General features: G+C 57.7%; 1 protein-coding gene across 5 annotated transcripts; it reads left to right on the top strand.

The window, feature by feature from the left end:
- Positions 1-4,935: 4,935 nt before the first annotated feature.
- SAMD10 (sterile alpha motif domain containing 10) lies at positions 4,936-17,756 on the top strand. Of its 5 annotated transcripts, none has more exons than XM_077187287.1 (5): positions 4,936-5,068; positions 10,347-10,543; positions 14,466-14,634; positions 15,972-16,112; positions 16,488-17,756. In XM_077187287.1, exons 1-5 carry the CDS (start codon positions 5,038-5,040, stop codon positions 16,550-16,552), a joined length of 603 nt encoding a protein of 200 aa, XP_077043402.1. In that variant the 5' UTR covers positions 4,936-5,037; the 3' UTR covers positions 16,553-17,756. The 5 variants fall into 5 exon arrangements, with proteins under 5 accessions (XP_077043402.1, XP_077043400.1, XP_054500601.2 ...); XM_077187285.1 differs by lacking the exon at positions 4,936-5,068 and adding an exon at positions 5,085-8,102 and having other exon boundaries at positions 10,387-10,543; XM_054644626.2 differs by lacking the exon at positions 4,936-5,068 and adding an exon at positions 5,086-8,102.
- The last annotated feature ends 242 nt before the right edge of the window (positions 17,757-17,998 follow it).

Raw genomic sequence — 17,998 nt, 5'->3', positions numbered from 1 at the left:
CAAGGCTCACACTCTCAGCGATCCAGAGAGCAGAGCTGGCACCAGCCACGAGTTTGCTGGGAAGAATCCCCACGTGGGAGGGAGCTCAAGGGCACAGTGTCTTGCCAGGAGAATGTTAATGATGCTGCCCAAATGGGATTCCTTAAAATTGTCTTTTCATCTGGGAATGTCCAGAGTCAAGAGCTCTGGCAGATGGACAAATATTTCCCAAGGTGCTCGGTGATTTGGGCTGCTGGATGAGCAGGGGGAGGAGGGTCCCTGTGCCAAGGGCAGCATGTCCATGGTCCTGCCCTCCACTGCTCCAGGTTCCTCTGCCACAGCTGAGCCATCAGCAAAGCCTCTGGGCATCACTGCTCCAGAGTAAGAGTCTGGGGGATTTTCACTCGTTCCTGACACCCAAGGTAGTGCAGCTCCCACCATGGGCAGGGTAAGGAGTGAAGGTGAAGGCAAAAATGAAGGTGAAGATGATGATGAAGCTGAAGGCAAAGGTGAAGGTGATGATGAAAGTAAAGGTGAAGTGGTGATGAATCCTCCAACTGCTAAATCCCCCAAAACACCAGGTCTCCCATCTGCTTCCCAGTTCTGTTCCTCCCTATCCTTTCTGCTCTCTCCATCTGTCCTGCACTCCCATCCATGGCTCCTTCCTAAAAACCATTTAGGAATGGTTGCCCTCTCCATTCCCCAAACCTCTCTTCTTCAGTAAGGGGTGCCATTAAAATCATCTGATCTCTGCAGCACTGGGGTGACAACCTTTGGGAGACACCAGTGACTCCATCCCACCGTCCCCACTGGGACCAGCACTCCCTGCATCCTGAGAGACGCAGCCAAAGGCGAGAGCAGAACACAGAGCACTGGGCAGTTTGAACTCTGGCATTCCCTAATTCCTGATTTTGCAGCCTGGCTGCATGAGCAGCCAGCTCCCAGATCCCAGAGCAGCGTGCAGTGGCAATCAGAGCACGGCAAATCAATTCATGCCAGGCTGTACCTTGCAATGTAAATAATAAATCGGATTCAGTAGCAATTGAATGCAGCCCAGAGCCCTGAAATCGGGCTTGGGGAAAATAAGAACTTGAGGCTGTTAAGATGCAGCAGGGTGGTGTATGGTCATTAGCTGTGAGATGCTGGAAGACTCTGCTTGGATAATGGTTTTCATTTGTGCTCATTCTGGGCACTGGAATAACAAGTGCAGAACTGGGATGGTGGCAGAGCCCAGCCTGGGGAGAGCCCTGGTGAGGATGGGAGGATCTGTCCTGCTCGAGCTTCAGTTCCCTAATGGAGAGCAGGGGGAGCTGGATGAAATTATTTTGGCCCCAAAAAATTACAACACATGTGAAAATAAAACGCTGTAATTAGTGGGAATTTCATCAGGTTTCACTTGGGACAGAAAAAGCCAGAGAGTTCAGCTGCTGCAGAGTTGCAGCTGGACACGAGGCTGTCTCAGCAAAGGGTGGGCTGAGCTACTGCAGGACCAGCAAAACCTCCCCACCCCATCAAGGACCTACCCATGATCTTCTTAAAACACTTCCTTTTTTTTTTTTTTTTTAATACAAAAAAAAAATTAAAAATTATTCTTACGTGTTGTGCCCTTGCTGGGAATCGATTAGGAACCTGGCAGAGGTGGATCCTGCTGTCCTGCTGTGTCCTTGCAGAGTTACATCATGTGTGTCTTCTGATTGGATTAAGTTGCAAATTCACAATTTCACTTGGGGAAGCAATATTAAAAAGAAAAAAGCCAGTCCTCTGCTTTGAGGGAAAGGAGGTGATCAGGCTCTCAAATAATTACAGACTGCCTCGAAAATAACCATGACGTGCCAAAATCCAATTAGAAATATATCTATATAAACCTCCAAATGGAAGAGTTTTCATTGTTTCAACCCCTCTCTGTGTGCCAGAGAGCAGCAAAGAGGGAGCAATGCCTTGGATGTCCCCTGCCAGTGAATCATGAACCTTGGGAAGGTGTGGATGTCACGCTGTGAGTGACAAGAGGGTCACCTGCCCAGCCAGGGGCCAGAGGACAGCACAGGCTCCTCCTGGGCTCCGTAAGCCAGAGCCTGATGTGACCTGCAGCATCCCCACCCTCCAATGCTGAGCTTTGGTTCTTTTATTATCAGCATGAAAATAAATTCTTTTCAGGGAGAGATTTTCATAACACTAAACATTTCCATGCCTGGTTGAGATAAGCACCATCCATCAGCCTGCACCAGGCAGGAGGCTTCAGCACGAAGCTGTTTTCGATTCTATCTCCCTGCAAGGGCCTCAACAAATTCATTTTGAAGTCTTTGCACAAAAAATTTTAGGGAGGCAGGTAGGGGAGGGGTGTTGGGATTTAGGAAAACCTTTCCATGGTGTTTAACTTGGGAGTGTCTGTTCCCACCCCATGGGGCTGCAGTCAGGGGGTGTCCCCAATACCCAGCTGCATTCCCAGCCCCCAGGCCTGTGGTTGGGTGCCATGGGGGGCTTTGTGGAGGTGACATCCCAACAGAGCAGGATGTCCCAAGGCCACCAAGACCACGTGCCCAGCCACTGGTGGATGTGTGGTTCTGGTTCCTCCCCCTCGCTGGGTGCTCCCTTTTCCTGCTGATGAGCGGTTTTCATTAACGAGCAGACAAGCAAAGCACCAGAGAAATTAGCCACTTTTCTCCTTGGACAAATAACTTCCGTCTGAAGGCTTTTCATCTCCTCCCTCTCATCCTCGCGGGGTGCGGCGGGAGGAAAGCTGATGTTTAATTACTTCCTTTATTCTCTGAAAAACGAACGTGCTGAATCATCCCAGCCTCACACCCTCTGCAGAGCCGGGTGCTGGGGAGGGGTGGGACCCACGGGAACGCTGGTGCTCTCCCTACCCAAATCCATGTGCATGTGCAGGGGAAGCCTGTTGGTCTAGAGATCACTGCAGCCACCGTCCCCAGCTTGGCCCCTTCCCACATCATCACTGCCTTGGGAAATGGAGCCCTGGCTTTGAGTGCTTTGAGTGCCCCAAGCTGTGTCTTAGTTTAGGGCTTTCCCTAAAAACTGTTTAAGTCCTGCTGTTTGACTCCTGTTTAACTGTGGAAGTCCTTAACCAGGCATTAAAAGACCCAAAGTCAGACCAAACCCAAAGCAGAGTTGCTGGGGCTGTTTAAAAGATGCTCCATCATGGGAGGGATTGAGTGAGCCCAAGAGTGAAGCTGGATGCTGTAAAACCAAGGATGGCTGGAGCATGAAGCAGGTGTGGGGACCGCACCACCTCCCCAGCCCTTCCTATACAGCCTCAAGCTCAAGGTTTTTCTGAAAATCCTTTGGAATTTCAGATGGATGAGCAGTCTGAACTTGCCCAGGCACCCAAACCCTACCAGGGTATCCCCAGGCATTGGGATACTGGGCTGGCACCAGGCTCACTTGCAGATGAGGAGGAAACAAATTCCATCCCCTGGACATGTGAACCCTTTACTGGAGAAGTGCAATTGCTACCAGAAAAATCACAGAAAGCAAAGGCTGGAAGCAGCACAGCACTTATTTTTAATAACAGCTTGGTGTAATCTGCACACATTTCTCAAGCGACATCAGCCTTTTCCTGCCAAGGCCCCTTTTTAACCATATTTCTCTTGGAAAATTTCTGCCATGGCTCAAAAGCTCTGTGTGCAGACAAAGGCTGAGGGAGAAATGGGAAATTCAAAGGGATGGAGAACACGTTCTTTCTTTATCTGCCTGCAACAAGCATCATTGCCCTGCCCGCTCTCTTGAAGCCAGAGGAGGAATGCCAACTCCCCCCAGGAATTCTCAAAGGATTTTTGCAGGCTACAGACAGGGTTTGGGGCCTGATGTCCCTACTAAACACACGGTTTGTGACTCGATGTCCCTGCTCCCTGCCTGGCAGCATGGTTGGCTGGCTGAACGTGTCAGCCCTGGCCAGCTCCCAGCGCAGAGCTGAGCCAGCATCCAGCCTTGTCAGGGGCTTGAGCCTCATCCAGAGCAGCTCCTGATTGAGCATCCAAAATTTTGGAAAGCTCCTATTGATTTGGGGAGCTGAATTTAGTTTTGGCAAGTGCTGCACTCTCACACACACAGCTGCACAGCCCCGATCCAAGAGGGTTTTATGCCATAGCTATGCAAGGCTGATGAGCAGGCACACAAACCCTGCCCCAGGCTGTGCAAGGTCACTGCCACCTGCTGCACCTTCCCAGCCCACAGGGCAGTGATCCTCACTCAGTGTGCTTAAGCTGAATGTTCTTCCTCTTAAAACAGGGGTGAGGATGCTGCTCTGTGCTGCAGTGGGTCTGTGACAGGGGACCCTTGGCAAGGTGGAGTATCACAGCCCAGGTATCTGCTTGTCCTTGCTCTGGGCAGCCAGAGGTGCTCCCAGCCCTCTCCCAGCCCGGGGCAGGATGAACACAGGGTGCACAGCCAGGCCCTGCTCCCTTGGTGCTGCAGGGGCTGGCAGTGACAGTCCCTGGCTGGGTCAGGGGTGACAGCTGAATACAGGCACCTAAAAAAATACCTGTGGGATTGTCACCTGGGGTAGTGGTGGGTGCTGGTGACACCCTTTAGCTCCATGCTGGTGTGCCAAGCCCCAGTGAGGTTCGGTGGGGACCCACTCATGCCCACCAGAGCTCATGCATCACCCACGGGGGTGAGCACCTTCCTCTGCCTCCCCCATCCAGGCAGCTGGAGATCGGGGACACCAGAGACATTTGGGGTGGAAGGAACAAGCAGATGTTTTCCGCTCTATACCCACTGCAAACATGACCAAAACCCTGTCCATGGTGCCCACTGCACCCTGCTGTCCCCAGGGACCCGCTCCCCCAGCTGGAGAGCGACAGCGGGGATGACGCCCGGGGCAGGGATCGGGGGTGCTGCAGGAGCGGGGGGATGCTCGGGGATGCTCGCGGCGGGCGGCAGCGCGGGGCCGGCGGCGGGCGGAGCCCCCGGGGGTGGCGGATGGCGGCGCCGCCCCCGGCGCGGACACCGGGGCGGGGCGGGCGGGAGCGCCCGGTGCCGCCGGCGGCGCGGGGGGCGCGGGGCTCCGTCCCCGCCCGAGCGCGGCGCCGCTGCCGGAGGATGAGCTGCGGCCGGCCCAAGGACATGGAAGGTACCGGGCGCGGGCGGGGGGGCTCAGGTGCGCGGCGGGACGCGCTTCCCTCAGCCGCCAACGCGGCGGGCACGGACCTGGCCGTCCACTCCATCCCGGGGGCCGCCCTCCATCTCCCCCCGATGCTGCCCCCTCCATCCTGGGGCTCTGTCCGTCCTCCGTCCCCCGGTGCTGCCCCCTCCGTGCCGGGGGTCTGCTCTTCGTCCCTCCCCCGGCGCTGCCCCCTCCATCCCGGGGTCTGCCTGCCCTCCGTCCCCAGCGCTGTCCTCTCCATCCCGGGAGTCAGTCCCTCCACATTCCCCTTTACTGCCCCATTCCGGGGAGAGGCTGTCCCCGTGCCCTATCCTTGGAATTGTGGTGTGCCAATGAAATGGGCTGGAAAATTTGGATAGAGCAAAGGGATGCAGGTGTGAGGACAGGGCAGGCAGGCCTGGGGGTGCTGGAGCAGGGCAGGACCCCCAGGAAGAGCATGTCAAGGTGGAAGGGGGCTCACTGCAGGCAGGGGTGTCCGTGCCTGTGGGCTCCCACACCTGCCAGGAGAACCTGGAGTCCTGCCCACTGCCCTCACCCCACACTCTCACACTGTCCAACCCTACAGAAGTCCTCAGTCAAGGGGTGTTCAGGGACCTCCTGGCAGTACCCCTGGCAGTCTTAGGAGCACAGATATCCTAAAGGCATGAACATTCCCCCCAAACACTATCAGCGTGTGCCCAGGGCACCCATCCTGCTGCACAGGGAGGACAGAAAGGACATTTGCCTTTTGTTCCCTTCCTCCTCTGTCCTCGAGAGGCACCAGCAGTGGGCAGCCACCAGCCTGAGCTCTGGCCGGGGCTCTTACCTCATCTCTGCAAGCTGAGAATTCAGAGGGAAGCGCTGGGGTGACACTCACCACACCCAGGGCCTGAGCCAAGTACACTCCAGGGGAAGCTGGAGAGGCTGGAGGGGGTGCCAGTCCTCTTTGGGTCTGGTTTCATCTTCCTCAGATCTTTGGGAATAGCTCAGGACAGGACCTGGTCCATCCTGTAGGCACAGCTTCAAAGATGGGATGTGTTGGGGGATTCCAGAGAGCATCACTGGAGTGATCATCCCTGGAGGCTCCACCGGCTCCTGCACCAGGGGGAAGCCACATGGAAGGGGCAGAGGGGACCAGGGCAATGGCAATGCCAGCTGAGCTCATGGCTCATGCCACTAAAAGCAGGATGAGTTCTTCACAAAGCTGCTCCCTGAACTGAGCAAATTCCCTGGGTCCTCAGAGAGTCCTAGGCGTCCTCAGAGACTTCTGCTCCCATCCACCCTTCCTTCACCTGCCTGCAGGATCACAAGAAAGATGACCAGCTCCCCAAATCCACCTCCTATTATAAGTAAATCCCTCGTTTTATTTGGTGTTACACATCTCTTTCCCTCCCAAATGCCGTGTGAGGACCCACCCTTAAGGGTCATCACACACAGGCAGCCAGGCAAGCCAAGAGTGATTTCATTCCTTGAGGAGCTTGTCTCAAGATTCTGCCATTAATCCCGGGAAGCCTGTCTGACCCCGGGAAGCCTGGCTGCCCCCACCGCAGCTGCCTGCAGACACGGCCCCATCTGCAGGGCAGGTCTGTGGGACAGCCACGATGGCATCAAAGACACGGGGATGTTCCTGAGGCCGTGATGAGAAGTGATGGCAGAGGACAGAACAGGAGTCTCTGCCTGCCCAGGCTCCCCTGTGCCCCTGCCTGCTCCTCCTGCAGCTTGGCTCTCTGCCACCGTGTCCCCTGGGCAGGTCCTGGTCACCTGCGAGCAGGAAGCATCGGCGGGAAGTCCCCTGGCCGCCGCTTTGCTGGTAGTGATCAGCCCGGGGCAGCTCGGCACCCACACGGAAATGCTTTTGCCGGGGAATGCTGCCACATCCTGCCCCGAGGTGCCCAGCCCCAGCAGGTTTCCCGTCCCTGTCCCCACCAGCAGCTGCTGCTGCTCCGAGCCTCTCCAGAGCTCACGTTTCACCAGCCATAAAAGTGTCTGGAGAGGGAATGGGAGCGGGAGCAGCGCCGTGCCTGGGGAGGGGACGGAGCCGTGGCTGTCCCTGTCCCACCGCTGCTGGTCCCCCTGCGGTGACCCGGACCTGGCCTCCCCCTCCTGCGAGGCTGGAGAGGTGCCCAAAATGGATCAAAGAGCCATGGAAACAAGCCGGCAGCGATTCCCCGGCGGCGAGCAGGCAGTGGGGTGTCACTCACGGGGGCAGGCAGAGGGGCACAGGGACCCGAGACCAGCAGGCAGAGACTTGCAGTAGTGGGGTCACAGTGGCTGTTTGGGGAGCTGAGCTGAGCTCTCCCCTCCCCACTCCAGCTCGGGCTCAGCCAGCCTGGAGCTTCCTGCATTCCCGTGTCAGGATCCAGCACAGCCTCTGCTCTGTGGGAGCCCCACTTCGGCCGGGACCCCAACACGACCATGGCCATCAGAGCTCTGCCGGGAGCAGGTGCAGCCCGCACCGAGCCCTGCAGCCCCTTCCCCTTAAGGCTGTTCCTCACCACGCTCGTTCTTCCCTTTCCTCCTTCACCCGGCCGCCCTAAGCCAGCGGTGCCCCCGGTGCTGCCACACTCGTGCCACGGCTCGCTTGTGCCCTTTGGTGCCCGGTGGGCGCAGTGTCCCCTGCAGCAGCCCCCCAGGCTCCCTGCCCACCCCGGTGCCAGCTGGCCCTGCCGCGGGATTAGGCGGGAGCATGGGAGGAAAGCCCGAGCATCGCCCGGATCAAACGCCCACGGGGCAGCGGGGAGGGGGTGTCGGTGCCATTCCCCCCCTGTCCGTGTGAGAGCGGCTCTGGCCGCCCGGAGCTGGGATGAGCGTGCAGCCGGGGCTCAGAGGCAGCGGGAGGGAGGCGCTCGGGGGAATCAGTCAGGTGTGGACGAGGTATGAGGGGAGGCAGGGATGGAGCCGCACTCGTGACAGCGGTGCCGAGCGCTCACGCGCATCCCTCCTCCCGCCGAGATGCAGCAGGGCCGGCCATCCCTCTGCTGCGTCTCCACCATCCGCAGCTCGCAGGGACCACCCGAGCCAGGTGAGGCGTCTTCAGGGCATGGCCGGGGGGCTGTGGGGCCGGCGGGCCTGGGGGGAGATGCTGCATGAGCGTTCCTGGCCGGAGGGCACAGCCTCCGACTCAGCGGAGAGGGGCGGAGGGGATGGAGGGCGGCTGCTTGCTGCTGGGGATGCTGTGGCTACTCCCAGGGCACGGAAAAGAGAGCCCGTGCTGGATGTCACCCCCATGTCCCTGCGTGGAGCCAGCCCAGGGCTGTCCTGACACGGGGCTCCTCGTTCCCCATCCTTTCCTTGCTCCAAAACGCTCCCACATGCCCTGCTCACCCTCCCTACCGTCCCATGTCGGGTGCTGCCAGTTGATTGGAAAGTTGGGATGCAAGGGCTGGGCTGGGGAAACTGAGACTGTGCAGGAGCTGCTGGAGCCAGGGCCTCTGGGCTGCAGGGCAGCCACTGCCTGCTCCAATGGACAGCCATGCCCCCAAAGCTCCTGGGGCTGCCTTTCTTCCTGGTTCATTTTTCCTTTCCACTTTCACCCCTCTTTCCCATCTGCTCCCACTCCTGGTGTTGCCTCCAGCAGAGTTTGCTGCAGGAGCAGAGATGCCCATGTCCTGCTGCTGGAGGCAGCTGCTCCATACCTCCCTACGGATTTGGGTCCTGCTGATGGCCAGATCCCTCTGTAGCAAGTCCTGGGGAAGCCCTGGCACAGCTGAAGGACACAACTCTGGCAGCAGCCCCTCCAGACCTGCCAGGGTTCTATGTGCCACAGCACCCAGTGGGATGGGCAGGTTCCAGCTCAGTGGTATCCCAGCAGAGCTGCCGTGCTCAGGGTGATAGGGACAGGATGGTGGCATCTCAGCCATCCTTGGCTGGATGGAGCACAGCCCACTCTGGTCCTCACCCAACAGGCCCAGGGTGTCTGAGACTGTTGGAAGTCACTCAGGACAGGTGCAGAGACCACCCCTACCAGTCCTGCCTCTGTTCCCCACTGAGCCTCTCCATGCATCTCCCTCTACCTTGTTTTCTCTCAAATCACTTCCCCAGCCATCACACAGGTTCCCTGCCTCAGTTTCCCCATGGCAATGCTTCCTGCTGGGTGTGTTTAAGAAACAACACTGGGTGATGTGGTCTGGGTATCCTGGGACAACCCTTTTTTGCTCTATGTTGACTTTTTTTGGCCAGTTGTTCTCCTGTTGCATAAAGGTGTACTTGAATGGTCTCTTTGAAACCTCTTCCCTCTTAAAACCTGCTAATTAGGAAAATGAGCTGCATCAGGATTTCTCCAGCCCTCCTGCTCCCCCAGGGTGGTTTGTCCTGGAAGTGAGTCACCTTTGGGTGCTGCTCTGCTCTTTGAGGTGGTTCATGACTTGCCTGGCTCCCCGTGGTGGGAGCAGGTGAGCTGGGGGATGCTCCAATCTTTGCTTCTGCAGATCAGAGCTGCTTATGTCAAGCTGTCTGGCTTTTATCCGGAGCAGACAGAGCGTGAGCCCCTAATACCCACTCACCCTCCTCCTGTGGCAGCTGGGTCCCTTCAGCCCCCCTCAAAGGAAAGCTTTGCAGCCTCATTGTAACCCCAACACCCCCAGCTTGTTAAAACACAAGGAATTGGACTTTGATGACCTTTGTGGGTCCCTTCTAACTCAGGATATCCTATGATTCTGTGAATAAGGAACAAAAAGCACTCGTTGTGGGTAAATGTCTCTTCGTGGTCATTATTGAAGGGCTGGTGTGTGTTTGGCCATCACTGGAGTGCACAGTAGCTGTCCCCAGGCACCCATGGCCTGTGCTGGGGGACCAGCCTGCATTCCCTTCTCCACCAGGCTGCCCAGGGAGGGTTTCTCCACTCCCCTTCCCTCGGTGGTGGCTGTTTGCTGTCAGCCTGGACCATGGGAAGCAGCTGCCCTGGGCCTCCTCCCGGTCCCTGTCCCAGCAGGGTGGCAGTGACAAGCAGGAGGTTCTCACCACGTGTTGGGGATCAGCTGCAGGTCCTGCGTCTGCTCGGCTGGCAGGTGTCAAAACAAACGTCGCTCGTGAGGGGTTTGTGTGGGCAAACATCTTGTCGGGTGCCTGCTGGATCCCAGCGCCAGCTGGCGGCTCCTGGGCTGGTGGATTTCCTTCTTGGCAATGGGGAAGGAAGGCAGGAACGGGGAGATTTTGGAGAGAAGGGCCCACAGCCTGAGTAGAAAAAGGGTAGAAAAGGCACTTTTGTGTGCCCCGGCATGGGGTGGATGGGCACCATGGCCATCTCTCACCCCCCTTCCCTCTGCAGCCGCCGCTGCCGCCTCTGCTCACTTCAGCTTCTGCCGCAGCCTCCTGGAGCACACGGTGTCGGCCGAGAACCTCAGCTACCGCCTGCAGCACGCCGCGGGCAGCAGCCTCACCTGGCACGACGGCCGCAGCCAGCGCCCCGACGGCACCGGGCGCACCGTCAAACTCCTGCGGCAGCCGGGCACTGAGGGCTCGCAGGTACCACAGCCACCCCGGGCGTGCCCAGGGAACACAGTGTGTGCCAGACCCCCTGCAGGTACCCAGACCCCACAGGTGTGCCCAGGGAGCACAGTGTGTGCCAGACCCCCTGCAGGTACCCCAGACCCTAAGGGCGTGCCCAGGGAGCACAGTGTGTGCCAGACCCCCTGCAGGTACCCCAGACCCCATGGGCGTGCCCAGGGAGCACAGTGTGTGCCAGACTCCCTGCAGGTACCCCAGACCCCACAGGTGTGCCCAGGGAGCACAGTGTGTGCCACACCCCCTGCAGGTACCCCAGACCCCCTGCAGGTACCCACAGCCACCCCGGGCATGCCCAGGGAGCACAGTGTGTGCCACACCCCCTGCAGGTACCCCAGACCCCACAGGTGTGCCCAGGGAGCACAGTGTGTGCCACACCCCCTGCAGGTACCCACAGCCACCCCAGGCGTGCCCAGGGAGCACAGTGTGTGCCAGACCCCCTGCAGGAGCATCCCCTCTTTCCCTGCGGGATCAGGCCTTCAGGTCTTGTTTTGCTGGAAGTTCTCGTGGTTGCTGGGTGTTTAGTTATAGTGACATGTAAACATCATCATGTGTTTCCATCAGGCCTCGTGCTGTGCGGGGGTGAGCTCTCTGTGTCAGCTCCCCTCTGTGCATTACCTGCCCTCCCACCTGCAGATGGGACTTAAAACCATTTTGCATTAAATATGCCACAACCAAATTCCTTATAATACCTTAAAATCGCTTGTGTGTGTCTCTTAGCCAGGTTTGGACCATTGTCTTCCTGAAATTTGAAACTTTATTGTACTGTGGAGGCTGTGAGCCAAAGGTTTTCCTCCATTCACTGCTGCACAGACAGAGGAAGGAATATCAGCCCTGCAGGTGGCTCCTGGTGCTTCCCAGCTCCTCCATAACACCCTGGGAGTCAGGTTCAGAGTGGCACATCCAGACAGTGAATGCTGGAAAGAAAAGAGGGGAAATCCAACTGCCTGGCTTCCAGCTGCCAGCATGGAGATGCTTTTGTATCACAGGTCTGCTTTGGCTTCAGAAGGGAGCAGGGACCCCACAGGGATGCATATGGTTGTGATGCTCTCAGGAGCAGCAGCTCCAGGGCAGACAATGTCCCATGTGCTGGTGGCACTGTCTCATCACCTCCAGGTGGCTCCTGCATGGGGACACACCAGCCACCCTCCAGCTGTGGCTTATCATGATTCTCCCTCCTCCACCTCTATGTGCTGCCCAGGAGGATTTAGTGAAAGGCTTTTAATTTGCCATAAGCAAAGGAAAATGCCGGAGTGAAGGGAAGTGATGCAAGTTGCTCCTCGCAGTGCCCCCGGTTCCCCCTGCCACCTCCTGCCTTCCTGCCAGAGCAGCCTCCCAGCCTTCCTGCCTGCTCTCCTCCACACCGGCGCTCGATATTCACGGCTGAGAGTTTATCGGAGAGACAGCGCGGCTCAGCCGGCTGGAAAACAAACCCATGATCCCTTTACACCTCCCCTGCCCCTCTGGGGAGTGCAGGGGCTCACTTGGGGACCCTCCGTGGGGAGGGGGAATGCACGCCGAGCAGGCAGCGGGGGTTTGGGATGCTGGGACGGTGCCGGCGCAGGGCTGTGCGTGCAGCCGTGTGCGTGCCCAGGGAAATTGCCGGTTGTTTGTCACCTCTTCCCCCGTGCCTCGGAGGGTTACTTGGATAATAGCTGTGGGAAGCCCGCGGTAAGCTCCCGGGAAGCTGGTTGTTATTCCCCCCAGCCCCTCCGCTTCTCATCATCGCTCGTTAGTGAATCCAGAGCAAATCGCCGCCTCCTCCTCCTCCTCCTCCTCCCCACGGCACACTCTCGGGCGCGCTCAGCCGAGTGTGAAGGAGCCGCGCAGCTGGCGCTGGGCTGGGGCTGCTCCCGCAGGCAGGCGACTCCCGGGATGCGTCTGCTGGAGCCGGGCAGCAGCCGGGGTGTCCCCCAAAGGTGAGGGTTTGGCTCAGAAACGGAATCCTGTGCCATGTCTATTGGATTTTCCATCTGCTTTGGAAACGGACTCCTTGCTTATTAACGCACAGACTCCCAACTTTGCCTTATTCCCTCTTGCTTGGATGTTCCCAACGAGACCTGCTTGAGGAACAGTTCTTTTCCAAGCTCAAAGGCTCCCCTGGGCACAGGCAGCAGCCCCACCAGGCTGGCCATGCTCATGGCAGTGCCCGGCACGGGGCAGGGAGCACACCCAGCCCAGCTGCCCTCCACTGCCTCCTCTGCAGCATCTCTCAGGAATGTGTCATTAGTTTCAGTGACTGCAGGATGTCTGGAGTCCCTCTTACACTAATTATCCTGCTCCTCTATTAGACATGCTTAATTAGCCAGCGTTCACGGCAGAGGTCGGTGTTGGCACACCGTGGGCCACACGCTGCCGACCTTTGCCGTGTCCGTGTGTTGAGCATCAGCTGCTGTTCCTGCCCTGTCCTTGCCGTGCCTGGGGCATGGGTGAGCCCTGGCAGTCCAGTCCCCTTGTGCTGTGGGAAGCAGGGACGCCTTTTCCACCCCAATTTGCTGTGGTCCAGCCCAGGACAGTCCCAGCAGCTTGGGCACAAGCTTTGGAGCAGTGATGTTTGCTGGTGCTGCTCAAGGATGGAGTCTCAACATCACCAGCAGTGGAGAGCTCACCAATCTCTCCTGGGTGCTAAAAGCAGGGAAAGGGAGATTCCTGCATCCTCCAGCCCCATTTCCCAGCCAACCTGGAAGATTCCCTAGGAGAAGCAGGCTTGCTCCCTGTGCAGCCACAGCTCAACCTGGAAGATTCCCTAGGAGAGGTAGGCCTGCTCCCTGTGCAGCCACAGCTCAACCTGGAAGATTCCCTAGGAGAGGCAGGCCTGCTCCCTGTGCAGCCACAGCTCAACATGGAAGATTCCCTAGGAGAGGCAGGCCTGCTCCCTGTGCAGCCACAGCTCAAGATGAGTGATTTGCTCTGTGTCAGATAAGTCCAGGCTGCAACAACCTTGTGAGGCCAGAGTAGCTGTGATGGGGGAGAGAAAATGGAGCTGCCAAGTGGCTCAGGGTGAGACTGGGTGGCTCAGGGTGAGACTGGCCAGTGCAGCAGACAGCTGGAGGAAGGGAAGGTGGGGCAGAAGGATGCTGTCAGAGAAGCCCCCTCTCCCTGTGGGCATAGCTTGGTACTGTGAGTGGCATAGCTCAGCAGGTGGTGGAGGTGGCCAGGGCACACTGGGGTGCTGGGGACTGTGGCCCTGCTTTATCCTGGGTGTCTCTGAGCATAGCAGCACCCCAGGAACAGCTGCAGGATTGAGAGGTGGCCTTGGACACCTGCAAGGCTGCAGGACCTTGTTGTGACCAGTCAGCTCAGGGTTGAAGGAGGTTGACAGGGAGAGTCCTTCCTACTCCAGGGCACCAGCTGGCTGCTGGCTGCTTTCCCGGGGAATTCTGGTGGGGATGAGTTTGCACCAGCACCAACATCTGGTGGGAATGGCTTTGCACCAGTTCCTACTCTCCTCCAGGATCCCACTGGCTTCATCCCCACTGAGAGCTTCCAGCAAATGCCCATCTCTGCCTGGTGAGGTGGGGACCCTGAGGACCCCAGGACATCTCCTGAGCCTGTGCAATGCTCTGCTGGGCTGGGAGATGCATAGGGGAGGGGAGTTGGGTCTCTTGTCTGCAGCAGGAGGGCTGGGAAGTTTAAAGTGTTGGGTCTATACATGGCAGAACAACCAACTCAACCTCCCATCCCCACTCTCCGTGCCCCCTTTACTGGTTCCTCTGATTTCAGGGTGAGCCCAGAGACTCCAGAGGGTGTGGAGCCAAAGTCTGCAGAGTCACCACAATCCTGTGCAGCCAACCAGCATCTCCCCCATCCCCATGGACTGATTTCTGTTTTCCTCCTCCCAGGGTTGAATCCCACTAACACTCTCCCCTCCCACTCCCCTCAGGTCCGTGGCTGTGACCATTATGGCATCTACCACACCAGCCCCACGCTGGGCAGCCTGGTCAAGCCAGTGGTGCTGTGGACCCAGCAGGATGTGTGCAAATGGCTGAAGAAGCACTGCCCACACAACTATCTCATCTACGTGGAGGCGTTCTCCCACCATGCCATCACAGGTACAGAGTGTCCTCTGGACTGTGCAGAGAGTGTGCTCCTGGGAAAGGCTGTTGGGACCTTGGTGGTTCATAAGATGGATGTACCCTTCATTTCTATCCCCTCTCCCCATGAGATGCAGCCAGGGTGAGAGCAGGGGACACAGTGACACTGACCCAGGCTGGGCAGGAGGCATCTGCCACCAGGGTGAGCTCCAGGACAGGCTGGAGGTTCTTTAGAATGATTAAATTGGTTTATGAGACAGGGAAGAGTCTTCTCATCACCTAGCTTAATATAATAATACTATTATAAAAGCTTTTTCAATACTGAAAATTTTTGCATAAGAGAAAAATCTCTGCCCAGTTGGAGTCCAAGTTTCAAAGGTCTTGGTCCAGGTCCAAATCCAACTCCCAGTCAAGTCCTTCAAGCAGACTCACCTCTAGGATCTGCTCCCTCCCCTTTGCTCCCTGTGGACAGTGGCTTTGACCTCTGTGTAAGAGCATCATTCCAGTCCGACTTCAATGTGTGCAAGGCCAGACTGAGCTCTGCCAGGGCCAGGGGACGGTGGCAGGGAAGTGGGGGCAGGAGCTGCCTGGGGGGGATGAGAAATCCTAATGCAAAAGCTCAGCCAGCCCTTGCTCAGGCAACAAAGGCAGCATTAGTGAGTGTATGCTGTAAAGCAAGGACAAAAGCTGGTTTAAAATCCCTCCTGTAATAGCCCCAGACTGGAGGGAAGTGGCTCGGTGGGGACTGGAGCACTAATGCGTTGTGATGGGCACCGCCATTCATTGCCCCGGGATGAGCAGCCCTGTGTGGGGACTCTGTGCTCAGAAAACATCTCCTCATCTGGGAGGTGGAGCAGAGAATAAAAAGCTGCTGCCTGCGGGGATGGGTTGCAGGATTGTGCTGCTGATACCTGGCAGAGGCTGGGGACATGAGCTGCCACCCGGCGCTCTCTGAAAGGGAGGTCACAAACCAGAATGGAAGGGACCTGAAAGCTCATCTCATTCCACACCCTTGCCATGGGCAGGGACAGCCTCTGCTAGAACAGGTTTCTCTAAGCCTTGTCCAGCCTGGTCTTGGACACTTCCAGGAGTGGGGCAGCCGCAGCTTCTCTGGGTAATGTGTGCCAGAGCCTCTCCACCCTCACAGGGATGAATTTCTTCCCAGCATCCAGTTTAACCCTATCCTCTGCCAGTCATTCCCCCTCATCCCATCCCTCCACGCACTACTGCAGGCAGTGAGAGAGCGGTCCCTCCTCCTTCCTCCATGCTGATGGGTTCCCCTTTGTGCTGCCCTTTCCTGGGCTCATGCCCCACTCTTTGTGCTGGTGGGGCACTGAGCCATCCCGTGTCTGCAGGCCGGGCGCTGCTGCGGCTGAACGGGGAGAAGCTGCAGCGCATGGGGATCGCGCTGGAGGCGCAGCGCCAGGAGCTCCTGCAGCAGGTCCTGCAGCTCCAGGTGCGCGAGGAGGTGCGGAACCTGCAGCTGCTCAGCCAAGGTAGGGCCTACGGGGCAGCCCACAGCTGGCTGGGGCACACAGGGATGGGTTGTGGGGCCGTTCAGGGAGTACAGGGGGGAGTTGTGATGCACAGGGACAGGCTGCCACACGCAGCCCAAAATCCATCAGTGGCACACAGGGATGGGTTGTGGGGCCGTTCAGGGAGCACAGGGGAGAGTTGTGATGCACAGGGACAGGCTGCCACACGCAGCCCAAAATCCATCAGTGGCTCTCTGCATGGAAGGGAGGAGATTCTCTGGGGATGGTAGTGGGTGAGCTGCGACGTGCCACCCTGCAGGCTGTTTATTCCTTCCTCTCCCACCTTGTTCCAGCTTCTTTTGGAAATGTCTCCTAGCTGATCCGTCTGTTTGGCAGATTGCACCAACACTGTGAACCGAGCTCTGCTGGGATGGGCTGTGCATCGCCGATACGAGACCTGAGCCACACGCTTGGAATAAGAAGAGACAGCTTCCCAGACACTCCAGGGCTCCTCTCCTGCTTCTTCCTTCTCTTTCTTTTAAAGGAACACATTCCTGTGCAGGGATGGAAGGTTTCTTCCAGCAGACATGGCTCTTGGCTGGAGGAAAATCAGCAAACCAGCTGCTGGGACAGATGATGAACTTCCATCCACCTGAGCCTGACAGTTCACAGGGAAAGAGATGGAAAAAAGGAGATGGCAAAAGGCAGGGCTCAGCACTGTGGAGAAAGGCAATGCAGTGATTCCAGGGACAGCTCGGAGCCATGTGCAGGACACTGAAGCATTATGCACTTGGGCAACATCCCAGCACCCAGCAACTCGTGTCCATGCCTCGGAGCTTATTTAGGCAGCTTTGGTTTCCTCATCAGACTGGGCTGCCTTCCAGTGGCCAGGGAGGTGACGTTATCGGTCGCAAATACGATGATACAACCAGCCAAAAAATTCAAAGCGGGGCCAAGACCCCAGCAGCCAGCTCCACTTGGTGAGTTAAAAAGGGAGCTGAGTCATCAGAGCTGGAAAATCTGCAAGTAAAAGCAGGTTGGATGCACCAGGAGGGTGCCATGGCCGGGAGGAAGCTGTGCCAAGAGCTCATCCTTCATCCACAGGCAGGCAGGGGAGCCCGTGCAGGGCTGGGGGCAGCAGGCAGAGGTGCTGCTGTGGGGTTGTGGGGCTGGGGGAACACTGGGTGCCAGGTGCTCCCCTGCTCCCATGCCCGGTCCTGCTCTGCTCCATGCTCCCACCAGCTCTGCAGAGCTCTGCTCATCCAGACATTGGCAGGTTCCTGTCCTGACCTCCTGCCAAGAGCTGGCGATGGTGCCACCAAAGCCAGGCACCTTCCTGATGACCTTCACCATCATTACAGTAAATGTGTTTGCTGTCAGGTCCCCATCTCCCAAACTCTCCCATACAGAGCTACAGAATGCCCCTGTGGGCAGATAAGGAAAATCCATGTGTAAATCAGGATTTTTGGCCAGGGCAGATGCTGTCACCTCCCCACATTCCACCTCAAGTGATGAGGGTAGGGCTGTGGGTCATGGGGGTCCAAAAACAGCAGCACCCCAAACCCCCTGGGGCACTGGGATGTGGAGGCAGGTCACGGTGCTCCCTGGCTGGGCATCCTCCTGCCTGCTTCTGTGCTGGTAATAAATTAGAGACTGTTATTTTAACTCACTGCTCTTCTGACTCTTCCCACACCTGAACCTGTGAGTTTGGTCACTCCAGTCCTTCCTGGGGATGCTCAGGAGATGTCTACAGCCCTAAATCCCTCCATGCTAGGCTGAACATCTTCCCTCTCTGCCTGCGAGTCAGGAGTCTGTGACCCTCAGCTCTGTCTGCAGGGAAGCAGCTCCAGGGTTTTGCTGTGTGTACCCCAGAATACAGGAATTAGAATTTCCTCCTCATTCCATAC

The sequence above is a fragment of the Agelaius phoeniceus genome, chromosome 17 (genome assembly GCF_051311805.1).
Source record: "Agelaius phoeniceus isolate bAgePho1 chromosome 17, bAgePho1.hap1, whole genome shotgun sequence".
Classification (NCBI taxonomy): Eukaryota; Metazoa; Chordata; class Aves; order Passeriformes; family Icteridae; genus Agelaius; species Agelaius phoeniceus.
Note: the sequence above shows the minus strand (reverse complement) of the source record. Positions and strands in the feature narration are given on the sequence as shown.